The following is a 25761-nucleotide window of genomic DNA, read 5'->3' as shown; positions in this document are numbered from 1 at the left end:
ATGGATTTCAAAATATTTCAAGATAAAGGAACCTCTCTGCTACATTGGAACTCATTTTTCTTCAGTGTTTTTTCCTTCAAATAACCTCATTCATAATTCTTTTAATGTTAATAATCTTCCAGAAGATGTATAGACATGGAAATATGAGGATTTTTGTTCGTTTTTAAGATTTCAAACATTTAAGGAATTAGTTTTCTAGAGACATCTGTAATTTCTATATCAATTTTCACAAAAGTAGCAATAAAACATTTCACAATACACCTCTGGAAAAATTAAGAGACCACTTAAAAATAATCAATTTTTTTGATTTTAATTTCTATAGGTATATGTTTGAATAAAATGAACATTATTATTTTATTCTGTGTACTACTGACAACATGTCTCTGAAAAGCCAAGCAAATATTTAGTTTTTATTTGCTGAAAATGAGAAATGGTCAAAATAATGAATACGACACAGTGCTTTCATACCTCAAATAATGCAAAGAAAACAAGTTCATATTCATTTAGAAACACCAATACTAATGTTTTAACTCAGGAAGAGTTCAGACATCAATATTTGGTGGAATAACAAGGAGCTTCTCAATGGGCTTCAGTGCAGTGGGCTCTTATTTTTTTCCAGAGCTTTATATGGCTGAACATTTTGTAGCGGTCAGCGTGTAAGGGGGACTTAAAACATTATTGTGACGATAAATTAAACTATAAGACAGTTATCATGATGAACGATACAATAAATGCCCACCCCCATCGATCGTTAATCCAAATGGACAAAGCCAGCGCTGACGAGTCACTAAATTACAGGTGAGTCTTACATTTCAAAAGACTAACTGCTGTCAAAACGTCACTCATTCAACGCATCAGTACTGTCCTGTTTTTATTCTTCCTTTTGAAAAGAATAAAGAAGACCCTCCACATTTGTGAAAGCAATTGCCTCAGCAGCTCTCTGTGTTGGTATTGTAAATGAGAATACCTATTGTCATCCCATAGCACCAAGTGGAGCCCAAACAGTGATTAGGTTGCTGATCGAATGACATGCTGAGAAATTGCTTTTGGCCAGTCTGGAATAACTGCACCATCTACAGAGAGCCGTCCAGCTCTGCTTTCCTCATTCATTAGTTTCTCCTGTTTGAAGATTTCGCAGTCAAACCTCCCACGCAGCCCTGACTCGCCACAGAAACATGAAAATCGTACGCAAATGCAGCCCGACTGGGTGTCTGTGCAGTGACATGTAGCCGTGCGCGAGCGCCGCTGGCACAGAAGCACACTAGTGTGCCGGCCCGTCTGTTTGCCGGGCTGTTTGTCAGTTGTGGTTGGGGAGAGGCTGAGCAAGATCCTCACCCTCTCCCCAGACACGCAGCCACTGAAACGCAGCCTGAAATATTTAACAGTGAGGCAGCAGTCAACAGCACAGCAGCCTTGGAATCAATCTCTCACTGCCGAGGCGAAACAAAGAAACAGCCTTCAGTAGAGGTGATGGTCTGATGAGCTGGAGAAATGAAAGAGGCGAGGAAGGACAGGAGGAGGAAAGTGTGAGGATAAAAGGAGGATGGAGAAGAGAGGTGTGAGTCACGAGTGTGCTTACGTTTCTAACCATGTGCTGCTCATACTGTACCCTGCAGCACACAATCCCTCCTCTCTGAAACGTGACTCCACTTTGTGAAATAGAAGAGAGGGGGATGAGGAACTGGAGGGAAGGAGAGAAGGAGGCAGAGGGAGAGATGGGGAGGCTGCTGATCACTGCAGCAAAGGAATCCCTCGCCTTTCAAAGGGGGGGTTGCCCCTCGAATTCACCCTCCCTTCCCCGCATCCCAGACTAACTTGCACTGAATCCTGATGTTCCCTTTACTGCTCCTCCATCATATCTCATCTGCATTGCGCTTCACCCGGGCTCTCACTTATATCGGAGCGCTTTCCTCAGTTTACAATAATAAACTCCTGTATGAAATCAACTACAAGCCCATCACATTGTGCTTCAAAAACAGGAAGAAGATGGTGATCAAAACGGCTCTTGTGTTAGCTAGAGACGAACCAGAGACATGACAGCGCTCTGCAGCGAGGATCAATCCCCTTTTCATACACGACCAAGTGCCATTATGCTGCAGACAGACGGAGGAACGCTGCTGACACACAGTCTCACAGAGAGAAAGAGCTGCAGCTCTGTGTGTTTACAAGACCTCCCCTACTGTATGTGTAACCGTTTCCATTTGTCGAGTGAATTCGCAGCACCATAATCACATTCTTGTTCTCATTTCAGTTGTGATTATGCATGTGGGGATATATGCAAGATTTATTAGTTTCCTCCTCCTCCGGCACGGTCGTATTCAAAACAACAAAAAAACTGTTGGCAGCAGATTTGAGGAAAATTAATGAAACTGGGTTATTTATATGATGCTTTCATATGCCATAGCTTTGCACTGAAAGGATGTAAAGTCAAGTCTAGGCTTTGATTGGACAATATTAGCACAATACAGGACACATCAAGATCCGATCCTGCTTTAGACCTTAAAGCAGAGCCCTACGTTGACACCAGTAAACTGATAAATTCATGCAGCTGTTTGGATTTTGTATCCCTAGCAACAAGATGATTTTATATGGCAGCTTAGTGATTTTTAAGGTCTTTAAGGGTTGAGACTTAGCTCAGCCTGACTGTCAATAATCTCCCACTCTGACACCAAACTTAAAGTTACAATTTTACCTTTGGTGCAGTTTTTACTGAGTGGATTTGTTGGCATGGATGCCAAGTCTGCAGGTCAAGGTAAGCCAAAGCACTTGAATACTGGAGTGAAGAAGCTTTTTGAATGGGAAGTGAAGCTTTTTCAACAGCAGATTGTAGCCGCTTTGCATTGCAGTTTATTTCTTTTACCTTTAATGTTTTCAGCTGCTTTTAAGGATATCAGATGTGCAATGTTGAGAATGAAGTTTTAGGCAGAATTTTTAAAAAAGGCTCTTCACAGTGATGGTTCATCTCGTGCTATCCACTTAAGGTAAGGCGTTGAAAGCATGTTTAAAAGATGTGCAAAATTACGAGTCAAAAGTCTAGTTTTTTAGTTGCAGAAACAAAATCTATTAGAACAAATACATTTTTAGCTGAATACAATTATTCATCATGCTATAAATATAGATGAAATCCTCTGTATCCCATATCTGATGGTTGTTGAGAAAATATGGCGATGTCAAGATGCCCGTCTTTGATGTGTATCTTCAACATTGAGCTTTGAAGACTTATTTATGTTCCTTGTATTCACTGTGTGCGATAGGATAAACTCATGCTGCCTCGTTTGTCACACTTCTAGTTGTTTTAAACTTTTTACTTATAGCACTCACTATATGGGTGAATTTGGGCCAGTAGATATTTTCTGAAAGCCTTTTCTGAATTATTAGGACGAACAAGCATTTACTTTACATCCTAATGATTTAGGATAAATTATTAGGATGTTTTCTTGTCTCTTCCCTGTCAACTCATGTTTAAACCTTGGAGAAACAGGAACACTAATTTAAAGCCTCTAGATAGATACTCTTATCTTGTAAAGGAACAAAACACAGAAATGCTTAATTTATATTTATAATATAAATATTGTTAGTTAAAGTGAATTAATTCCATCATTTCTTCTTCTCATTGTAATGATTTAGAAAGAAAAACAAAAAACTTTACTAACTCTATTAATGCAACATTCTCAGTAGCATTATCAATTATTATATATTTTAAAAAAGGGAGATTTAGCTGGGTTGATATGAGATGATATTTTATGTTAAACCCAATGCTGGCTGACGAGTCAAGACAGCACTGACCTTTCATCGTTCCAGTTTTGTTTCCATGCAGGGATCTCAACACATAATTACACTGCAGTTTCAAAGCCTCTTCCCCACATCTATCCTTTTAGCTCCAACTAAATAATAGGTGCCAAGCAGAGCTTATACGTTGGATCTGGGTAAGTGCTGAACAGACACCAATATTGAGAAATAATGTTGCTGACATAACTCCCACTTCATGGTGCCCTTGAGGCTGAGTGGCAGAAACCGCGGTCTCTAAACTGCACGACTGCTTTCATCTCTGTGGTAACACGCTGCACTGAGCTGTCGCTAGGAAACACCTATAAAGAACAATTTGCACAAAAAATAAAATGTATGTCAAATATATCATCTCACATCTGAAGACAGTTGAAAGTTAGGAGAGCATTTATCAGAGGAGAGCATCAAACAAGCACTCCATGCATGCCACAGTAGAAAGAACAAACAAGGGGTGTAGCGACATCATGTTTTAAAAATACTATGACTTTCATCCTGAAAAAATTAAGTTACTCTATGAGTCTAAGCTATAAAATGTTGGCCTTGGGCATTAAGAAGACTGATTTTAGCTTGACAACCTGCACTTTTGTTAAAGTATTCTATACTGAAGTAACATTTTTTAACTTCCTTGTGTTGCTAGTTGGGCTAGCTAACACCACCTGGTTACAAAGCACAGAAAAAAATCTTCCACTACTTTTAAATCTCTTGTGTGACAGAATTTTAAATAATAAATAGAAAATAATAATAATAATAATAATAATAAACTGTGACAAACTACATATAAATATTTGTAAGCTTTAAAATTATTGCCAAACACTGATCTTCATTCATAAAGTAATTAGTTACACCAGAAGTGCCAATGTCACAAAGTCACTCAAAAAGGGAAGGAAAACATTTCAGAAGAACCTGCTTTCTGAGATAAAGTAAACTAATGAATAAAACATGAAGAGTATCAGTGCCGTCAGCTGAGACCCCACTGACTACACTTTGTGGACTTTTGTGCTTCATCAGGGATGACAAAGGAGGTTTATGAGCTATTAAATAGAAAATGCACTGAGTCAACTGTCTTACTCGGAGCCACGGGAAACTCTTTCATTAACCCACTAAAAGGTCCATGTTTTTGGCTTGCTGTCTTTCTGGCTTTACGATTCTTTTACAGCATATTAGGAGACTGCTGACTGCAACACATTTAAACCTCTTCTGATCTTTTCTTCTGTAATGCACAAACAGCCTAATTTTAAAGTCACTATCCAAAATTGTAAATTCAACCCAGAAACTTCACAAAATCTATAATACTTTCAGAAATCTGCAATAAACTGCTCTGCACTTCAAACTGTTTAGGACAGTTTATGATTTTTGATTCTCTTATTTTTGAAATTTCTCCAAAAAATATTAGTGTCATGAACTGGCTAACCAAGTTAGCAAGATTTTATGAAAATCTTGATTTGAATGTCTAGAGAACTTTTGTTTAGCACCTTACTCAGCTTTTGTTATTTTTTGAGTGCTGTATGAATAAGTTATGATTTTTATTTTTGAATATTTGTGAATTTTTATGTAGGTCCTGTGAGTGACTCAAACAAACAGAAACTTCAATTTTACACATTAAAGATTTCACATATTATTCAACTATAGATTAATGTAAAAAAAAATCCATTAAATTCAGAATCTTATCTTTTCCACATTTGAAAATGACAGAAAACAAACTCTAATCTTTCAAGGGTGCAAAAAAGAACAATACAGACTGGAATGGAGAGATTTCATCATGAAAGATCTTAGTAATATCCCGAGTGGAAAATATGAATAAAAAAAAATCAAATAAAAAAATGTAATGAAATATTAATAGGTGAAGTTCTCAAGATGATCGTCATTACTACGCATTTCAGGTCGACAATCCACCGCCGTATCCATCGTGGCTTCAGCAGTCACTGGAGTTAAACACTGGCTAAAACATCCGAGGCTGAATTATTTGCATTTAAATGCAACTAAATCTTTGCAGAAACAATTCTCAATGCCAGTTAATCAGCTTGATTTTTGTGCCTCTTGTGACGTTATCAGCACCAGTAGAGCTGGATGTGTTTTATTTTATTCAGTATCCTTTTTAAAAATCTGTATTTCGTCAAATTCTGATACATTTTTAAACTATTATTGATGCAATTATTTGTGAGGCTTACACCTAAATAAATTCTAAATTTAATTCCACTATATGGGTTTCTCTTCTTCTTCAAAACATGTGCCTTTTCTTTAAAGCTCTAAAAGCATACCTGTGTGTACTCCAAGGCTCTCAGTTATCTGTACACTCGCACACATTCTCCATTTTCTCTTAAATACAGAGAAATGAACACACACACACAGAGAGAGAGAGAAGGTAGCCACTCAGGATTTGCAGAAAAAAAAGAACGATAACATACACGCCGCTGTTTCTAGCGCCTCGGCGGTGATGAGCTTATGTAACGAGAAATCTCTGCCTTTTCTACAGATTGTGTTGCTTGCCTTGTAAAAGCCATTAGCAGATGTAAAATGTGCAGTGTCATTCTTTGAAAGCCTCGCCGCTAAGTAATCTCCGTTCACGCGCCGTGTGAGGGAAACCGTGACGGAGCACGCCGTGCCCTGTGAAAGCACCCACTAATCTGTTCGCTCCACTGCAATGCAGACTTGAAAACAACTTTCCCCCAATGAAGCCGTCAGAAACCCGACCCCCGTCACAGCAAGATATAAATAATTCCTGCTTAATCTTTCAAAGCGTTTCAATAAATTGCCTTTCAGGCTCGAGAACAAGCTTTGATTAATTAATTCCGACTCATGGCCTGCCTAATCCATGGGATAAGATCTCAACTTTGGATGAATCTGTTTCTCGACATATGGGCCAGTTGCAGTGTAATAGCCATCCTTCCAGCACACATTTACACACTCCTCATTGGGACTAACAACACTGGAACATGATGCATTATTAATAAGCAGTGCAGGTTTTACCGCCTGTGATTAGAAGACAGGCAGCCGTGTGGCACGCTGCTCTGCAGGGCGGCGCATCCAAGGACTGAATCGTGCCAAGAAGCAGCATCTGCACACGCTGGATCGCCTCTGAAATAAGAGCAGCTTAATTATTGAAAACTGTGTTTGCATAAATGATGTGTACATATTTGCACATAATGCATTTATTGCATGTGTGCTTTTGTGTGGTCAGTCTGCAGGCACAGTAAGACCTTGTTTGAAAGCTCATACACCAGATGGCACTAGCTGCTTGTTTCCGTGTTAATTTCAGTAACGCAATGTTCAGCTGAGAAGCAAACCATTTTTCTCTCATTATTTCTCTTCTTCAATTTTTCTCTTTTTTGAAGGAAAAGTGACCTCATCAGTATTTATTGAATGCATCCAAAGGTAGTCCTGTTTTCAAATGAATGATAAACACACCAACCCTGACCTCGTCGATAAGCAACAGGGTTGATCTGGAAACAGAAGCGTGAAAAGGTGGGGGACTGTGGCTCCTTTGTTTCACAAGTATTCCAGATAAATCAATACTGCTACACGGACACACTACTGAAATATTATTTCTAAGCCAGCCACAATAAGCAATAAATCAATTAATCATATTATAAATTAAAACAAGCTTAATTTCCATTTGCATTTTTGTTTTTCCCATGCATCTCTCTCTTTACTAAAGACTAGATGAAAAAAGCTCCCGTCTTGTGAATTGGTCTCAACTAGAGACTAAAAATTTTGAAGGGCAATTTTGTTGGAGACTTCAGCATGCATTTTATTTTTCGTTTGTTTTATTTATTTATTTTGGACATTTAAAATGTCTCCCAGTTCCAGTGTTAAATGTTTCTCAGGTATGTATACCAGGATTAATATCTATTGTAAAACTTCAGATACCGCTTTGGAGGATTCACAATGATATAGTTGTTTTTCTGAAGCAGTCTGTTTGCTAGAAATATAAGCTTATTGGTGTTTTAGAGAATATGTACTTACAATATTATGCCATTACCATTATATTACTTGAAAATGGTCTCAAAACCACAATGTGTTGCAACTACATGCTTCTGCAGAAGTAAACAAAGATGGAAAGTAGCCATGTGAAATGGGGAGAAAACTGCAAGGTTTCTGTGTGAACCATCAATCAGAACTGTCATCTCGTGCCAATTACATACAAATTTCTATAGATCAGTTTCTTGCAAAGCACAAGCCTGTGGGCAATGAGTGCGTATTTATGTGCCTTAAATATTCATTGTGTCATATATATTTTAAAAATCACTTCTGCATAGAAATAACACCTCTGTTACACTGTAAAGGACTGATTTTGAGCTTTTCAATGGGATTGGAAAGAAATATTTGCATTATGTTATGTTCAGGTACAATTTATGGTTATTTGTCTGCAAAAGAGGTTTCAACATTTGGCTGTTAAGATCTAATTCTGAGTTCTTAAAGCATTTCACTTCAGCTTGAGACATTTTTCAGGTTTGTACACATCGGGTTTAATTTCTGTTGTAAAACTTCAGATATTGCTTTTTAGGACTCAGTGATATAGTTGTTTTCCTGAAGCAGTCTGTAGCAACTTTCATTGCTTTGTTTTCTTATATTTAACGCCTTCTTCTTCTTTTTTTAATCCGTGTACAGGCAACCTTCAGCTCACTCTCCTTGGAGTTGAGCTCCCACACTGAATCAAACTGAAAAATATTTCTTCTATAACTTGATCCATCAAATGAATCTCCCAGAGGAAATGCAGACTTTTATTTATCGCTATTCTTTTTTTTACTGTTTTTTTTTAAACCATTTTCCTGTAATCTCAAGATATGTGACGTACCTCAACAGAAGCACAAACTCTTCACATAATGAAAAAGGCAAGAAACAATGTGCTAAGTGATTTTTCACAGATCATAGGGTATCAACATGGACATGGAATTTTCCACTTCAAATATCGAACTGTTAACTGTGAAATGAGGAGGAAAAAAAACAGCCTATAAAACCTATAAAACTATCAGACGAGGGACTTTGCTGAATAAAAATATTTCTCAGATTTTTCTCAGTGAAAAGTTGTCTCAGAGAAGGTTGTGCATAAAAATCCCAGCAGATCAGCTTTAACACTCATCAACCCGTCTGACACCAACAACCATGTGACATCGAAAGTCACCTAAAAATCACATTTCTTTCAAATTTCAGAAACTCGTTTCCTCCACATCAAGATCCCTAAATATATTGAGTTGCTGCCATATTATTGGCTGATCTGCTATTTGTGTTAAGTAAGGTGACAGCTATTAAGGATAAGCTGAAGACAATGGATGAATAGATAAAACCCTACAAAAAATCAAAACCAAAAAGCTTTTTAATTTTCCCTGGCATATTTTGGGAAAATATATCCTCTATGGATTTAGGAGAATTATCTGACACATTAACGTGTCAAGCAGACAAAATTCAAGTCACAAACACAGCGGATTCACAAGGTTGTTGTTCTCACACAAAGGAGGGTTAAACTACAACAACATGCGACTTTCCCTGTCTGTAAGGAGGTGACATTCAGGGCTTTGTACAGTATCTCACAGATTATTGTGACTTCCTCCTAAAGTAGCATCTGTTATTTATGCAGCAGAGCCTGGGAATAAATTGAGAGGAATCTTCTCCCCCTCTTTCTCTAGCCCTCATTTTTTATTACAAGTCCTATAAAATGAAATAATTTATAAAAACTAAAGCTCACATCTAATTTCCAGCCAAGTCAGAGCCAACTCACTGGCTATCTGGCTTCATTAGTGCATCCAAAAGTCTGGAAAACTGAACTCAGAGTCTTGCTCGCTTGGCTGAGTCAGGGAGTCGACACGTTATGCTCAGCATCTCTGTGAGCTACACACAGCATGGGCACGTGTTGAAGCACTGGCATAATGAAAGGCTTGTAGTTGAGCAGACACTGCACAAGGAGTTGAAGGGAATTGGACAACATCTGATTCATACAGGAGGCATTCAAGCACAGATCTCTTCATGTTAGCATCGATACCAACAGTCTTCAGTTAGCCATAAAACTTAAAGGTGAGGTTAGGATAGCTCTGTGGCATATAAAAAACACGACCGTTACATTTTCTGCATAAAATCAATCTTCTATAATGAAATTTTAGTCCACTCAGTTCTGCTTGGTTTGAGCTTCTTTTAGACTGAGCTGTTTTAGGGTGTCTTGTCACTTTAAATCCAAATAGCTGCTGCAGTTTGGATTTAAAGTGCCGCCCACCAATTGAAGGTGTACACTCACATGTGAAAATGGCTGCAAACAGATGCACAATTATACGACTCTACATCTTTGAAAAACAGAATTTGAGCTTTATGCACAAGCAGCAAGAATACAGCAATAGTAAGTCTGAATAGTAAGTCAACAACAAAATATTCGTCTTTTCCAGCAGCTATTGTACATAGTATGCAGCGGTAAAACCAGCTGACCAAACGTGCTGTACTTCTGCTTGGATTGCTATGTAACCGGCTGGACTTGGCTGAGGTTACTAGGTAACTGCACTGGGTGACTCAACAATCGGGGAGAGTTTTGAAATGGTTCATGCCATGGGTGAGTTTTTTTAAGCTGATTTTAGAAGCAGCTGAGAACCAAATGGAAGTACAAAAACATAAAAATCGTACATTTCGAATAATAGGTCTCCTTCAAAAATAACTTTCATTTAGCGACAGTGTTTACTCCCCAAATACTTTTCTTTAGTTGTTAAAATGCTGAAGCAATAAATCGATGAGTGCTATTGTGATATGTACTTTTGTGCTTAACACTCAAATGCTGCTTACTCACCATAAATCTCTCTTAGAGAAGATAATTTTGTGTGTTCATAAAAAGAATCTAAGTCTAGGATTATTTTTCAGGCTGTTGCCAGCAAACGCAACACTCCAGGCTCCTCACAACAAACATCAAACATTCACAGGCTCTGTGAAACGGGGCCACGTGATGAGCAGCATGCCTTCATACACACTTTGGGCAGTTTGCAGAAATAAGTCAGGTCCCTGTGAAGCTCCGGTTATTCTGCACACCTGCAGAGCAGCAGGAGGAAAAGTCACAGCGGCCAAATTACCGTGCTGTCCGGCCACCAGATGGAAGACGGCTCTGGGGGCGGACCAGTACTCTGGACCCAACATGATGACCAGGACTTTGACAGCTCTGGGAGTCACGCCAAACACAGAGTTCACAAAACTGACAGCACTGAGACAGGTCAAATAATGTCCCCGAAGGATGAGTCGGTAATCGGCATGCAGGTACAGCAAGGTTTTAAAACGTTATGGCTTCAAAACCAAATAAATATTACGTAATACCATTTCTACGCTTTAGAGGCCTTTTAATAAAATGCCAGAAAAAGTGTCAGAGTGACCCTCTCCTTCCAGTTGGCTTCACAGTCAGTCAGGTGGCTGAAAAAAATTTTCACTACACTGTCATTGTGCTCTGAAGAAAAAAGCCATTTGGCTGTTTGGAAGCAGTCAAATTGTTCACAGTACAGACACCAAAGCTGCTATTTAGTGTTGGCTTTCTATTTTTCCATGTTTGATGGGGTATAGAAAACATGTCATGCAAATGCACGTTTTTCAATATAGAGAATTTATTAATTGTCTTTGCAGTATACATGTTGCTTTGGTGGTGATTTTGAATTGTGCGTGTAAACTGGAATCAATGGGGTAGAATTCACAGCGTTCTGCTGCATCCTGACTGGTTATGTTGCTTTTTCACCACATCTCCATTAATTATTTATGTATTTTTATTTTAAAATAACTTGTCTAATGTTGACATTTTAATACTCATTATGCTTATGGAATCAGAAAATTTTACCATAGATATATAACCATTTGTGAGTCCCTATGTGAGATTAAAATGTGGTTAAAGACTATAGTAAGCCTGTGCACATCGGTGTAACAAAACATGGCAGAGCAGGACTAGAAATTACATCCTTCTGCATGCGGCAAAAATATTTGTAGGCTTTCTTCACAAGTAGCCATTACCCATTATAATAAGTTACAGGCAAATGGAGAGCTTTTAAATCTCTTGAAGTAAATTTTGAGCTGCAGACTTTGCTACTTCGTACAGGTATTGTGTTGTACAATAATACATAAGGTCAGCTTGCAAAATTTAAAAGTATCACTCTTTGGCAACTTCTGGCTTTGCTCTGGACTGCCTTGTTTTCTCCTTCTAACTAATTCATTAATTTATTTCAACTTTGAATATGGATACATACTGTACATTTTAACTATGTATCAAAATAAAGCAACCAATAAATAAATGCTTTTATAATCATAGTAACCAATATATTTGTCAGACTTTGGCAGTAATAGGACTTTTGCTTTGCTACTCAAGAAAATAAGGTTTGTACTTTTTATCGTTTTAAATTTTCTGGGATATTTTAACTCTTACCATGAGAATCTTACACCAGGCCATGCCTAATTTCATAAAGCATTACCAGATCAGATACTGCCTAACTGCAGTTGCCTCAAATTCACCCATTTGTGGCACTTTGAACCAACATCAAAGTAAGCCAGACAGCCTCCTTAATACTCCGACAAAAACAGCCTCTGTATCTTTCTGTCCTCATTCTCATCGTAATCCTCAGCATCAGTATGCTGCCCAGTGTCCTAACCTTCCTCCTCAATACCTTCCCATTTCAATGTGATTTCTTTCTCCATCATTCTCAAGGGCCTCCTCCACCGCTTGACCCCATGCTGCTATTGTTCTCTCCCTCACTGTCCTCCATCCGTCACAGAAGGATTTGGTCCAGCTTGCATGCTGGCAAATGAACTTGGACAAGGGCGCCCAATACTTCCCATCACCTTTCCCACTAGGGATGAAGCCTTGCAGCTTTACTCGCTTCTCAGAGACAATTTGGGGCACTCAGAAAACACGGAGCTGCACCACAGGACGGTAATGTGCACTGAGACTTAATTTGAGAGCTATTATCACAGTAAGTGGAGGTTTAGGAGTCTCAGTGTGAGTATTTGTAAGGGTCACCCCTAGCAGCCTCCCTGACACCGGATGACCCCTGGCTGATGACTGGTGTTAACTGGGATAAAAGAAATCATTTGATGCCACCAAATTACATCCGCAAATACTTCCTGAAACTACAGTACAGAACTTTTCAAATTTCGGCTGTTTTATTATTGTCACATTTCTCATTAAGACGTTCAGCAAAGCAATGGCTTTTAATGTTACGTAAGAGCAACTACGTCACACTGACAGCAACGCTCTTCAGTTTGGATATTATAACTGAGGAAAAAAGACTCAGTTAGTTAGCCTTTTTCAGTATTAGGTGTTTAATAGTGAAGTTGGAGGTAAGACAGATCTACAGTTCATTCAGGCTGTGAGGGAGCAAGAGAGAGCAAAACTTTCAGAACAGGAAGGTTATCTGCTATCTGAGCTTTTAACTTCTGTCTGTGATGAAACAAAATGGTCTTTCAGAAATCTCAAAGTTCAAGTATTGACATTCTCAAGGAAATGCACAAAAATAGTGCCTTATTTTAGCCATACTGATCGCTAACCTAAGAAATCAGATATTATATTTGTTTTTTGGCAAGAGATAAATTCTTGTTTTACAGCTGCTGCTTCTCAGATACAGAGTAAAAACGCCATTGCTGCTAAGAAAAATAATTACCACTCAGGCCAGAAAGGATTGAAAAAGTTTCCTTCATAGATCTTCATAGATTTTCTTATATTCTTTGTACGAAAGTGTAACAGAGTAAAAAAAAAAGGTCAAAGTTTTACACAAACCAGAGGCTAAAAATTGGTCACAAAGCCTAAAGTCAACCTAGTGGGTTGATACACAGATCATTTTGGTGTTTTATTTTCCTTTCTTTTTTTATGTGATAGGATTTTACAGATAATAATGCATCTTCTCAAGATAGTTTGATATTTTCTGCTATTTGAAGGGTGCATCGGAAATGAGAAGGTTTTAAACTTTGTTATTCATACTTTTCTTTTACAAATTGGATGTTCTTTAAAAGAATTGGTGTGAAAGGGTTTATTTTTATAAAATAATTAAACAGAAGGCCACAAAGTAGGAAGGAGGGAAGACAAGGAAGGAACAACTAATTAAATGTCATGATGTAGGAAGTAAGAAAAACACAAGGAGGAAAGAACGAGGCAGACACAAGACAGGAAAGGAAGAAAGGAAACAAGGAACAAAAGAAAGGACAGTGAAGAAAGACTAAATTGCTGATATGTGAGAAAAGAGAAGAGGGTAGGCAAGAAGGAAGGAAACAAAGGAATTAAGAGTGGTAGTGACAAAGGAAAGAGCAGAAGGGACAACAAAAGACAATATGATATCTAAAACATCTCCATATTGTTATTTTGTTTTCTATACTGAAATAAATCTTGAATTTTAACTCCAGATTACTCCTGGGTGAGTAGGAGCCCTGGTGAGATCTCCTGTTGTGTTTCTGTATATCTGCTAACATGTTTACAGGTTTATTTTCAGCATCAGCTCCAATCTTTACTACCAAGCGGCATCGACTCATTATGCTTTAAAAAATAATTAACCGCATTCCATTTTTCATTAAAACAGAATGCGATTCCATTATGGTGATGCTCACGGATTTAATCACCAGGCCTTCATATCCAATATTCAGAACTTCTCATGGCAGCTCTCCTCATTTTTTAAATTCCCTCACCTACGGAAAATCAATTTCTCTCTGATGTTCTAGGCACCGGAAATTTACATAAACTAGATCAACCCAGCTTTTGTTCATGTTGTTTGCTTGTTTTGTTAATCAATGAAAGGTTAGGCAGCATAGATCAATACCTTTCTTCAAGTACATGGAGCTCTGGCAGGACAGAAAATGCAAAAATATTAAGCTTCAATTAAAAAAAATGTGTAGTAAATCAGATCCTTCATGAGATCATTTAGCCTGGAAGCAGTCCTGAAGATGTGAGTTGAAGTTTCTGTTTTTATTTACCTTCAGCTGACAGTTTGAGTCAGCGCTACACTGACATGAAACCTTCAAACCTTCAAACTCCGGCTCTCTCAACTTTTGTCCCGTCTGCTGACAGCTGCCACCTGAAAATCTGATAACAGCAGCAATGACTCACTGAGCGCTGTCACTAAAAACAGGCAATTACATGAGAATGAACCGACTTCCTAATTAGGCACTGAGTTAATTAAAGCTCAGTAAGACTGTCTGCGCGCCCTGGATTCATTTGCTGAAACTGAAAGTTTAGAAATCATAAAAGCAGAACCAAGCAGATGTGAGCTGCATTTTTTGGGGCTTGGTTCTTATCATCTGATAAAACATAAGAACGTCCAAAGCAGTTTACCAAATGGCATAATACAGAAAATTAATGAGAAACATTTTTCTTTAATTATTAAGGTCAAGTTTCCCAGAGTGCTACAGAGGTTTTTCTCCTTCATATAAATAGGTTAATAGCTCAGGTTTGGTGATTTTAGAACCCAAACAAATAAAGCAAAATGAGATTCAGTAAGACAGTGTCGCTGTTTGGGAGATAAATTACATACTTGGGCTGTTTACGATCCAAATAAATGTCACTACACAAGCACTCTCAGACAGAAACCCATAAAAGGAGCGAAAAGGGTTTGAAACAGGCGAGGAGATGCTTGATAAATTCATATCCTCTGAAACAAAAGTTTGACAGACGGGAGGCTTGTTGCATGTGGGATAGCAGGTCAATGTCAGGCATTTATTTTATCCAACGATCAGAACCATCAGATTTTAATCTGCAGTTCTTTCTCCTGAAATACTCCACAAAGAAAGGATTTACAGTAAAAGACGTTAATTAGAGCTGCTGGGTTGTTGACTCATTAGTCAAACATTTTGTGCTTTTACACAAGGGCTAAACAATCTGCTTAACATCTGTCCTTCGCTCTCCAGTATTTAGGCCTGCGGAGGGTGTGTTTTCCAGATGTTCTTGTGCAAAAAGGAGGAGAACCATCTTGAAATATTTCAACTTAACCACAAACCAGCAGCTCACCAGCAAATACTTGAAACATCACTTAAGGCTAGGAGAGAAAATCATTGCCAAAGTGGATTTTAAAAAATAATAATATAAACAGAAAACCTTCTTGATAATCTTTTTTTTTTTAAACATGACAAATTCAAAATTACATTTACAATTAATGTGTTGCGATCGATAAGCTTCGGGTATAAATTTGGCTGGAAATTTTTTCACAGAATTGATAAAGTTGGTCGTCGAGTTCAGACTCTATTGACAGTTCAGGTCTGGAGTTCAAGGTCAGATTAATTTTTACAATGAAAATACAGTTTTTCCAGTCAAACTTGTGTCTCTTGTGTTTGACCTAAACTGTCACTCTGGGATGAAAAGAAAATTACTTAGATATTAAGAAACAACAAAGGTTGAAGGCTATTTAACTGAAAGATGCTGGAGTCGTAGTGTTCACAGTCAACCATTAGGGGTGGGCGATGATAATTTGTGGTATTATTATTATTACAAGACCAACTTTCAAGTATCTTTTCAGCACATTAGAGGAGCTATTTTTAAGTTAATAATTCCTTTCTATTGTTGAAAAAGTACTAGTTTTAAGTTAAATAATCTGCCAGTGGAACTGAACAATGTTTTCCATATTACAAGTTCAAATGTTTTGTTCCACTGGTAGATTATTTCACTTATAACTAGTACTTTTTCATTAATATGGAGTTATTGACTTAAAAAAGCTCTTACATCATGTTAGCTTGTCTTATTTCAAGTGTACTAAGATATTTGCACTAGAAACTAGACCAAAATATGTGTTAAGATTTTGTGTTTTTGTAGTGTAGAACAACAAATGCCTAAATGGGGGAATAATGCATTTTTTTCCTCCAAAGATTTACATGTTCTTCATACTCCATCTTTGTCAGCTTCAATACTGACCATCTCCTCTTCGGAGCGAACTTCAGCTCCAACGCTCCTGCACGATAGCAACATGGCTCAGCTCCAGCGAGGAACAAACATCTCTGTTTCTTCCTCATTGAGATTTCTCTCTCGTCCTTCCGCCACTTTGAGATTTGACAACTGTCACCGCTCTTCTTCACAAGGAGCTGAGCTGCAGACGCATCGAAAGGTTTATCCAAGAACTGCGGCGCTGCAGAGGCTGGCCCTGCGTGCGTGAGGGCGAACGCGGCCGTGACCCATAGGAACCCCGCGGGAGGCTGCAGTTAAACCGACGGATGCTAAAACAGGGACAGTGGGAGGGAGAAAAGGAGGGAGTGCCAGCTTTGGCAAGGAGGAGACGAGTGTACCGTACTGCAGCAATGCAGGAGAACGGAGGAGAGATATGAAGGAGAGGCTGCAATATAAAAAAAAAGACTGAACAGCGCAGAACACATATTGGCAGATGGGTTTAGAGTCACTTTATTATGCATACAAAGCTTGCATACAGCATATCTGCTTCCTCCAGTTAATCCTGTTATGACAGTATCATCTTTAGCTGTACCCAACTGAGGCATGAGGACCTGGCAATGCAGACCCACCCTGCTGAGTCTCGCATGTCTCCTCCCTCCCTCCCTTCAGTCCTTGCCCTCTGCACAAACAGCTCCCTCAGGAGGATACACGGCACAAGGAGACACACTTGGGACAACAGAGAAACTCACCATCAGCTGTGTTGCTTCTTCCCCTTGTGAATAAGGCCAAGAGTCCACAGCAGACACCTTTTTACTATCCAACAATGTATGTAATTTAGGGCTGTAACTAAGGGCGCAAGTTATTGGTTAATAAATTAATCTAAAGAGACGATTGTACTTATCAATTGACAAATGATTAAATGATAAGCAGCCATTTTTCTTAAAATTCCAAGTTTCCTCTTTTATCAAGGGGGATTGACCATTTTTCCATAATACGAATTGGGCTCATTTTTCATAATATAATTTTACGAAAGCACATATTTTTATATACATTTTCAGCTGTATTTTACTGACTGAATAAACAGTCAGTATAATACTCACATTATTAACTTATAAAATATTATATTTTATAATATTTGATATTATAAAATATAACCTAAGAACCTCTTAGGTTGCTGGATAGAAGAGAAAAAGATAAAAAGAATAAAACACTTAATCCTCCATCAACAGATATATTCAGTTTCTGTCCACAGATTGGACAGAAACTGCTTGAGCCTGTCGAGTGTTTATATTTCTAAACAGAACTGCCTATAGGGCATTTTGCATCACACAGTAGAATCTCCTTGGACTGTTTCACTCTCCGCCATCTTTTTTTCTCTTCCAACACCTCAGCTTAAGGATGACAAGTGGCGCCCTCTGCTGGATGGCGGCCAAACTACAACACTGAAATAAAGTCTAAGTGTGCGTTATTAGTTCATCGACTGTTACTGATTGTAATTTAACAAACCATTACTCAACAGTTAGCTGTAAGTCAATTGAATGTTTGCATCCCTAGCTGTAAGGATTAGTAGAATGTCTTCTTAAATTATTTTCACTAGTTAGCGTACTGTGTTCCTGCCAGGTGATGTTTTTTTGTTTTGTGAAAAGCCCTCACTTCCTCCAATGAGCTGCTGATGAATGCTAAGTGCTATTTACTTCCAAACCTGACTTTCCTCTCTGTAGTTTTATTAGTGTAACTTTACCCGTTTTTAGCTTGTTAAATATCCATCGATATAAATCAATGTTAATATCTTCCGCCTCCATTGTCGCTTTTTAGTTTTTAAAAGTTAATGTGGAATGTTTTATTTCTCATCTATTTTTACATTTAAAAAAATCATGCTTCAATCATGAGTGATGTTCAAAACGTATTGTACTTTGAACAATAAAATACTATTTTAAAAAGGAGCTACTCAAGCAAAAATACCAGATTACTCTTATGATCTGTTAATCGTCAGAATAATCTATATATTACTTGATTACTAATATAATCATTTACAACAGCCGTGACCTGATGTAATGCATATACTTCCTACGTTGTCCTTTCTGAGCCTGTGCAAAGTGTAAACAGTCTGCAGAAAGGTGCTGCTCATCTTTCACCATGCATCCCACAACGCCCTGCAAAACCCCACAATGGCCTTTTATGTTTCACATAACTCAATGACATAAATACATATGCAGCAGATCAAACAAAACCCACCAAACATCCACTCCCTGCCAATGCAGCAGTTTATACACACCCTGCATTGATGGTCAGAGGAGATAATGCACAGATATCCACAGATCTGCAAGCACTCAAGGAACAAATATCCTGCTCTCATCATCAAATTTTAATCCCCATGCAAGTTCTGCTAGTGGGCCAAGTGTGTTTCCTGGAAAAATAAATAAATAAGAAAAAATACACCCACTCAACATTCAGCCGATCTTTTTAACCTAATGCTTTATTGGATTCCAGTCGGCCTTTACTCACAGCAACACAGAGCAATAAGAGTTGTGGTCTGAGGAAGACACGGGAGTGAAGGACAAAGTGGTAATGGTGAGAAGGTGAAGATCTTAGAACTGTCTGTCATGTTTGGTTAGAAGGTCTCAGCTACCAATCTTCTGCAACAGTTTGGTGCTAATCTGCAGACACACTGGAGACTTGCCTGCAAAAAAAAATCTCACTTCTGAGTAAGTGAATACCTGTAAAAATATAAATAACCTGAATGTTTTCCTCATTTAAAACAAAACTGAACACAAGCTGAAGCCTACAAGTGAATACTTAATCATTGATGCAGCCCACTGCTGCTTGATGTGAGATTTTTCTGAATGAACAGCAACACATTCCACAAACAGATGAAACATTAAACATTTGCTGATGGTAACAAACTGCTTCTCTGTGGCAGAATGAGACTAGTTTCAATATCTGGCTAGCTTTCCGAACCAATACAGGCTGAAATCTTGGCTTCAGAATGGATCAAGAAATTTCCCAGCTGACCTTAAAAATGACTCAACAGGTGTAATAAATGATGAAATTTCAGAAAAGCCTGACATTCCTGGGGGTCATTACTGTCACCCATCAATAGGTCAAACACTAGCTTGATCACGGCTCAATAAAATATTGATTTTCATTTGAGTTTGTGAAATGGCAGAGAAATCAATAACCCAAACAATGAGGAATCAATTTGTGCATGTCACTTTCTTTTACCAACACACACAGAGAGGCACGCAGAACGCTAACCTGTGGAGACAGGGCAGTGGTGGTCTGGGTGAAGAGCGTGGAGTGGGCTGCTGACCGTATACCATGAGCTCTCCTGACAGTCTGACGGGTGAAAGTAGCAGGCAGCACCTCCTGCAGAAGGAAAGACACAAACACACACACGTCAAGTTAAGGAAAAATCTTTGGCTCAAAGAAAATGAGGCCAGCACAGACCCTTGTTGATATATCCACACTCAAACTTTCTCTCATTTTGTCACATTCCATCCACTGATTTTAATGTATTGTAATGAGATTCTATGATAGATTAACTATCATTCAGTCATGTATAATAGTAAAGTGGAAGCCAATGGGTCATACACTTTACTACAGCAGAAGAGCTGTTGGTCTTTTCTACCAGCTTTTTGTATCTAGAAACTGAATGTTTTTCCCCCCTTTCTTCTTTGTAAATCAGCTCAGTCAGAGCGATTGAAGAATATTTGAGAACATTAAAGATCTTGCCACAAAATTTCTTCTGAATTTAGAGGTAGACTTTGATTAGGCCATCCTAACACATGCGTACGCTTTGATCTAAATGATTCAAATGTAACTTTGGAGCTGCAGTTCGGGTCATTAAGTTCAGTTTTCCACCCAAATAGTATTTTAGATGTATGCCATAAAGTTGCATTTTGACCTCAACTGAACAGAACTATGTCTACCTGTTAGATGTGTCGACTACATGACCTGTGGCAAACTTCAGATGGGACTTCTCCTGGATTTCTGCCAAACAACTGCTTGTCTTTTGGCTTTCTAAGATTATTCTGCAATGATCTTTCCATCAGCTTTCACCAGTTTCCTCGTTAAAAGGGCAGTATTACGTATTTGTCTGGCACATAGTTCCATTTTAGAGCCTAATAAAGTAACTATTATCTTCAGTTGTTATAAAAATGTTGTATATATCAAACATGACTTTAGAAACCTGACTTCACCATTCAATTTCTTGAAATTGGACCTCTGAAATTGTCTCTTTAAGAACCTCCTACTCTTTGTGACATTTTCCCTTTCAGCACGTCATCACAATACTCCACCATTATGCTGTTTACACTCGTTCTTATAAGGAGCGTTGGACTGAGACGTAGTTTGTATGGTAAGTTCAGCCGATGTGCAGTTCCACCAAGTGTTTGCCAGTTGCTGCTGCCGCTAGTCTAAAGGAGCGATCCTCCCTCCACCGATTCATAGTGCGGATAGTGTGTTCATTTTGATGTCTCTTTTCCATCACATGTAATCCGAAATGTTTATTTTTATGTCATTTGACATGCTCCTTGATCTTCACAATGCTGTTTACTCTCTAGTGTCAGAATATCTGCAAACTAGATTTTATTAAAGCATTGATTTCTGAAAGCTGTTGGTTTCTTTTAGATTTTCATTTGTAAAAAAAGAAATCTGCAAAACCATTTTTGCGTTGTGGACTGAGATGAGGTAACATCAATATATGCAGCGCATGTCTGGGAGCTAAAACAGGCTTAAAATAAGACTTCAAAGTGATAACTTGATTTTATTTGCTATTTTTGTCACACCAACTTGCAATTTCTCTTTTGTATTGATTTCAACAGCCGTCTGAATGTCAAGTGAAATTTTCCACTTATGTTTTAAACAGCAAGCGATCCAGCCTGCTGCTGCAGCTCACACCTGCAGATGAAAGAGATGATCAAGCCTATACAACTCAAATCTGTACTCTTAGTGCATTAATGTTTGAGAAAAAGCAAAAAAAAATAAGAATACGTCTCAATGCAAACTTGAATAAAATACATGATAAACATGCTGACTGCTTCTCACTTTAGGGATGTGTTCTCACTTTAGAACACATCCCAGCGGGGTGTGTTCAGAGGTTGTGCCTTGGACAGATTTTCTCCTCTGGATTGTACAGCCTCTAGAAATGCCTAAAATACTTTCACCTTGAAAATATGCAGTCAGATGCTCCCAGGTTGCGAGTGCTGACAAGAGATCAGATGGAGATAAAGTGGAATTTAAACACAGAGAGCAAAGTACCTGCATCAAACCACAGAACCTTTTCTATAGCTTGTTTTAGAATAGATGTCTATGTAAGTCAGATTGTTGAGGTCTTTAGATCCCAAGCTGTTTATTTTAAATGGTTGACCATTTAAGGCTTTTAACGTACTTAAAAAATCTTCAGTCAGAGGCTTCTTCAGAGTCAGTGTAACTCAGACTGCAACAGGAGATCTTCCCTGCCCACAGCCTTCAGCAACATCTCTGAAGAACCTTGACTTCAAACATTTAAATTTCCTTAAATGGAATCAATAAAGAGTTTCTTTAATTAAATTGAGGAAAAAAAGTGTCTGCCCAGAATGCGTGCAAAGAACAAAAATCTGCAAGAACAGATTGAATTTATTTCTAGAAGGCCCAAGAGAGAGAAGAAATGTCTCTGCTCTTGCTGGGTCGAATTGACCCAGAGCTGTTTTGTATGGACTTTGACAAAACAGGAGATAAAACAACCACGTAGCGATCTTCGATCAAGACTCTGTTAAGCTGAGTAAAGAATGAACAACTGCTGTAAAGTGTTTGTTAAACCATCTACATCTCAAATGATCTGATTCGTCATGCATACGGCATCGCTTAAGATACCTTTTTTTTATTTCTCAAAAATGACCAACAAACTGAAGCATTTCCAATCTGTCACTTGTGTTCGTGATATAACAAAAATAAATCCCACGTGACTGCACAGCACCCACCCTGGCTGCAAAAGGTTGCAAAACACAATTTCAAGCAACATTAAAGCTGATGCAGTCATATATTAGGCCAAATAGTAGAAAATCATGTTAGCAGAAAAAAAGAGCATTTTTGCTTTGCTAATACATCTTAACGATGCTTTTACTCTGACTTGTGTGCATGTTTATTAATTCATTTAAGACAAGTTAATATTTGCTTGTTAAATTTTTAATTTAAGTGGGATCTCCTTCACTCAAGAGTTGTGTCATAACAAGTAGCAGTTTGCTAGCCATCAAAAGTCCAATTAATGCTAATGTCTATTTTACAACTTTTCTGTCGCTACACACAGCATTACCTTCATCTAACAACCATCAGGTGTCTTAAAAGCCAAGACAGAGCTGTGACTGTCTCCTTGTGTTTTTGGCAAACCAAAAAGAGTGAACTACAAAAGTAATGTTACAAATTTCAACGTACTTTATTTGACCTATGAGATATAAGTCAAACATACCTCATAAGTGGCTTTGTCCCCTGCACAAAGTCGCATATTGTGCAGGGGAAATTTTAAAAAGTATTCGTTACAAAAATTCATGCAGATAGCTACAGCTCAGGCGGGAGACAGCCATTAGCATAAATGTGGCCTTTGTAGAAGAGAGGAAAGACGTCCGGGTAGCTGGTTTGCTACAAGCAAAGTATGTCATATTTAAAAAAAAAACAAATGGTTTACCAAAGATTAAGAGAATAACTGTGCATTCACCCCTGTTTAGACTTTAATCAAACTCTGGATTCTTTTTCTAGGAAGTTTGGTTTGTATGGGGAAGTGGAAATGTGTAATCGCAATGTGAGGTAGACCAAAAAAGGGAACTCTGGTATTGGTTCAGTTAAAGTAAGCTCTGTATATGTAAATGCCAAGCGAACTGGACACCACACCAAAAGTATGAAGCAAACTACAGTGCAGGGCATTCTGGGAAAATACAACCAAATCAAACACGAGTCTAGCATTACTAGGAGGAGAGTTTCCCTCAATGTATTATAAGCCTGGCGGGCCACCAGTCTTTATTTGGGCCCCCACCAGGCTTAGCCTTGTTAATTTATTCGTTTTTTTTAATGATTGCCTTTTTTTAAAGACTTTATGGTTTGTGTTTAGGTATTAATCTTCCAGTCTTCCAAAAATGCATAACTATCATATGATATTTTCAAATTTCCTGTCAACTTTAAACATTTTGTAACTCAAAAACATGGTGGATAGTTGCATGACAGCCGTAGCGATCTGAGCACATGGCATGGAAAGTTTTCTGGGAGAAACTGAGGAGAAATGGCTAGTGGTCTTTTACCAATAACAAAAAGAGAAAGACCATCGCTAAAATCTGACAGCACTTAATTTTTGTGTACATTTTGTGAAGAAGGAATTTGTGTTCATTGTCTTCTGAGGTTTTCATGTCATTTTCTTCAGTGGTTTTTGTTGCAGCTTCACCACAGGCAAGGGGGTAAATAGGTTTTCCAAAGGTTTTTTTGGGTTCGACATAGTGCAGTGTGAAAGCAAACTGCACCTGCTGAAAATGTAACAAATGTTACAATTTTGGCCCCAAGTCGAACAGAGTCTACTGGACTATCAGGTATGAAACACTAAGAAAACACTAAATGAAGTAAAAACAGGCATAAAACAGCATTAGACAACACCACAACTCATGCTGCTTTGAACACCAAGGGAAAAAAAGATTTTAAAATCAATTCTGCAGCACACAGTGAAAAAGTGAGGAGCAACCAGACGAGCTAAAGGTGAGAAAATGCAGCCTGTCTGAACCTGAAATGCAGTGCATTAAAATAATCAAAGTGTGATGTAATACAGACATGAAAACAAACATGTTTTAACTACAGAATTAACTTGTGTGTTAAATCTAAGATGACCATTTAATGTTACAATCCTTTTTTTATCATTGAAGCTCAAAATGATTCAGGGCCATCCAAGCTTTGAAACAAAGGATTAACAGAATGAGCATTGCGTTTTTTCACAAGATTATGAATTAAATATGTAACCAAAGGGCAGGAGATGCAAAAGAAGGGGTGATAATACAGACCCCTGTTGCACCCCACAGCCAAAAGACATTGTGTTTTTTCAGGAGAGACAGTAAAGTGGGTTAAAGTTGTTGGGATGATGGATGGAACTAATTATGGCCCAATTCTGATATAAAACCTGCAAAGGGCACAAACGACACTTCCGCTGTAATTACAAACTTACATTTTTGGTTTTCCATATAAAATTCCAGGAAAACACATGAAGTTTTAATATAATATTGCAAAAAAGGGAAATAAGAAAATATTTGCAAGGGTCTACATTACAGTGAACACTTCCCTTTCGTTCATCAGGGAATGGCTTGTCCTATTAAATTCGTTAAACGGTGGAAAATCTTTACTTCTCAGGACGCAGCCAAGCCAGATGCTCAGTCCCAATCAAGATTAGCTTTCCTGGGGAAGAGCTGCGATTATCACCTCTGGTTTCTGCTTCCTTTTAACTCCACGTTTCTACAGCTGCAAACAAGCAGAACTAATTGGAGAAAGGACGACTGCGTACAGACCGTCCATTGTTCATAATTGTGTTTGACTTCTTTTGAGCACACACACACACCGCAGCAAATTACTAGGTTTCCAAGGAGACCAAATTCAACAACTGGCCACACTTGCAGTCTCAAAAATCAAAGAGCAACGAAGCTTGAGTCGTGTGTAATATCACTGGGAACCTTTCAGGGACTATGTTCGCCACATTAAGATGCGCAATGGACCTTACTGCTGAGATAGCAAGTTGTTGGAGGATTAATACAGAGTCTTCCTTATCTTTCACAAGCCAGGTATAAGGCAGCAGCTCATAGGTGGTGTCTCTGGAGAGTTCCTTTTGCTTTGTCTACGGCCATGTTGAACACACATGCGAATATGTAAGGTTACCGCTAATATCCATGCAAAAGCATTCACATCACTTTAATTTTTCCTTTTTGTCACATGTATGTTTTACTGGTGATTTTATGTGACAGAACAACACAAAATGAGGAGTAAGTAAATTCTATAAAAAAACAATTTTTCAGGTATTGCCCAAGATTTTTCATGGACTTTGACTAGACCATTCTAGCACATCAATTTGGTTTGATTTAAACCTGTCCAATGTAGCTCTTGCTGTACGTTTACTTTTGTTGTCCTGATGGATTCTGCTCCAGTTAAGTGTTTTGCAGATTATTCAGCTCTATCTTCCCTGTACC

At 38.2% G+C, this 25761-nt stretch overlaps 1 protein-coding gene across 1 annotated transcript in view; it reads right to left on the bottom strand.

Moving 5' to 3' along the window:
- The window catches only part of mcu (mitochondrial calcium uniporter), a 65597-nt gene that overhangs the window by 14640 nt on the left and 25196 nt on the right, over window positions 1-25761 (bottom strand). Inside the window, exon 2 of the mRNA XM_005810986.3 lies at window positions 19835-19945. Within this exon, the coding sequence (XP_005811043.1) occupies window positions 19835-19945 (111 nt within the window). The remainder of the gene's footprint in view (window positions 1-19834; window positions 19946-25761) is intronic.

The sequence above is a fragment of the Xiphophorus maculatus genome, chromosome 22 (assembly GCF_002775205.1).
Source record: "Xiphophorus maculatus strain JP 163 A chromosome 22, X_maculatus-5.0-male, whole genome shotgun sequence".
Taxonomy (NCBI): Eukaryota; Metazoa; Chordata; class Actinopteri; order Cyprinodontiformes; family Poeciliidae; genus Xiphophorus; species Xiphophorus maculatus.
The sequence above is the reverse complement of the archived record's forward strand: the minus strand, read 5'-3'. Positions and strand labels throughout refer to the sequence as shown.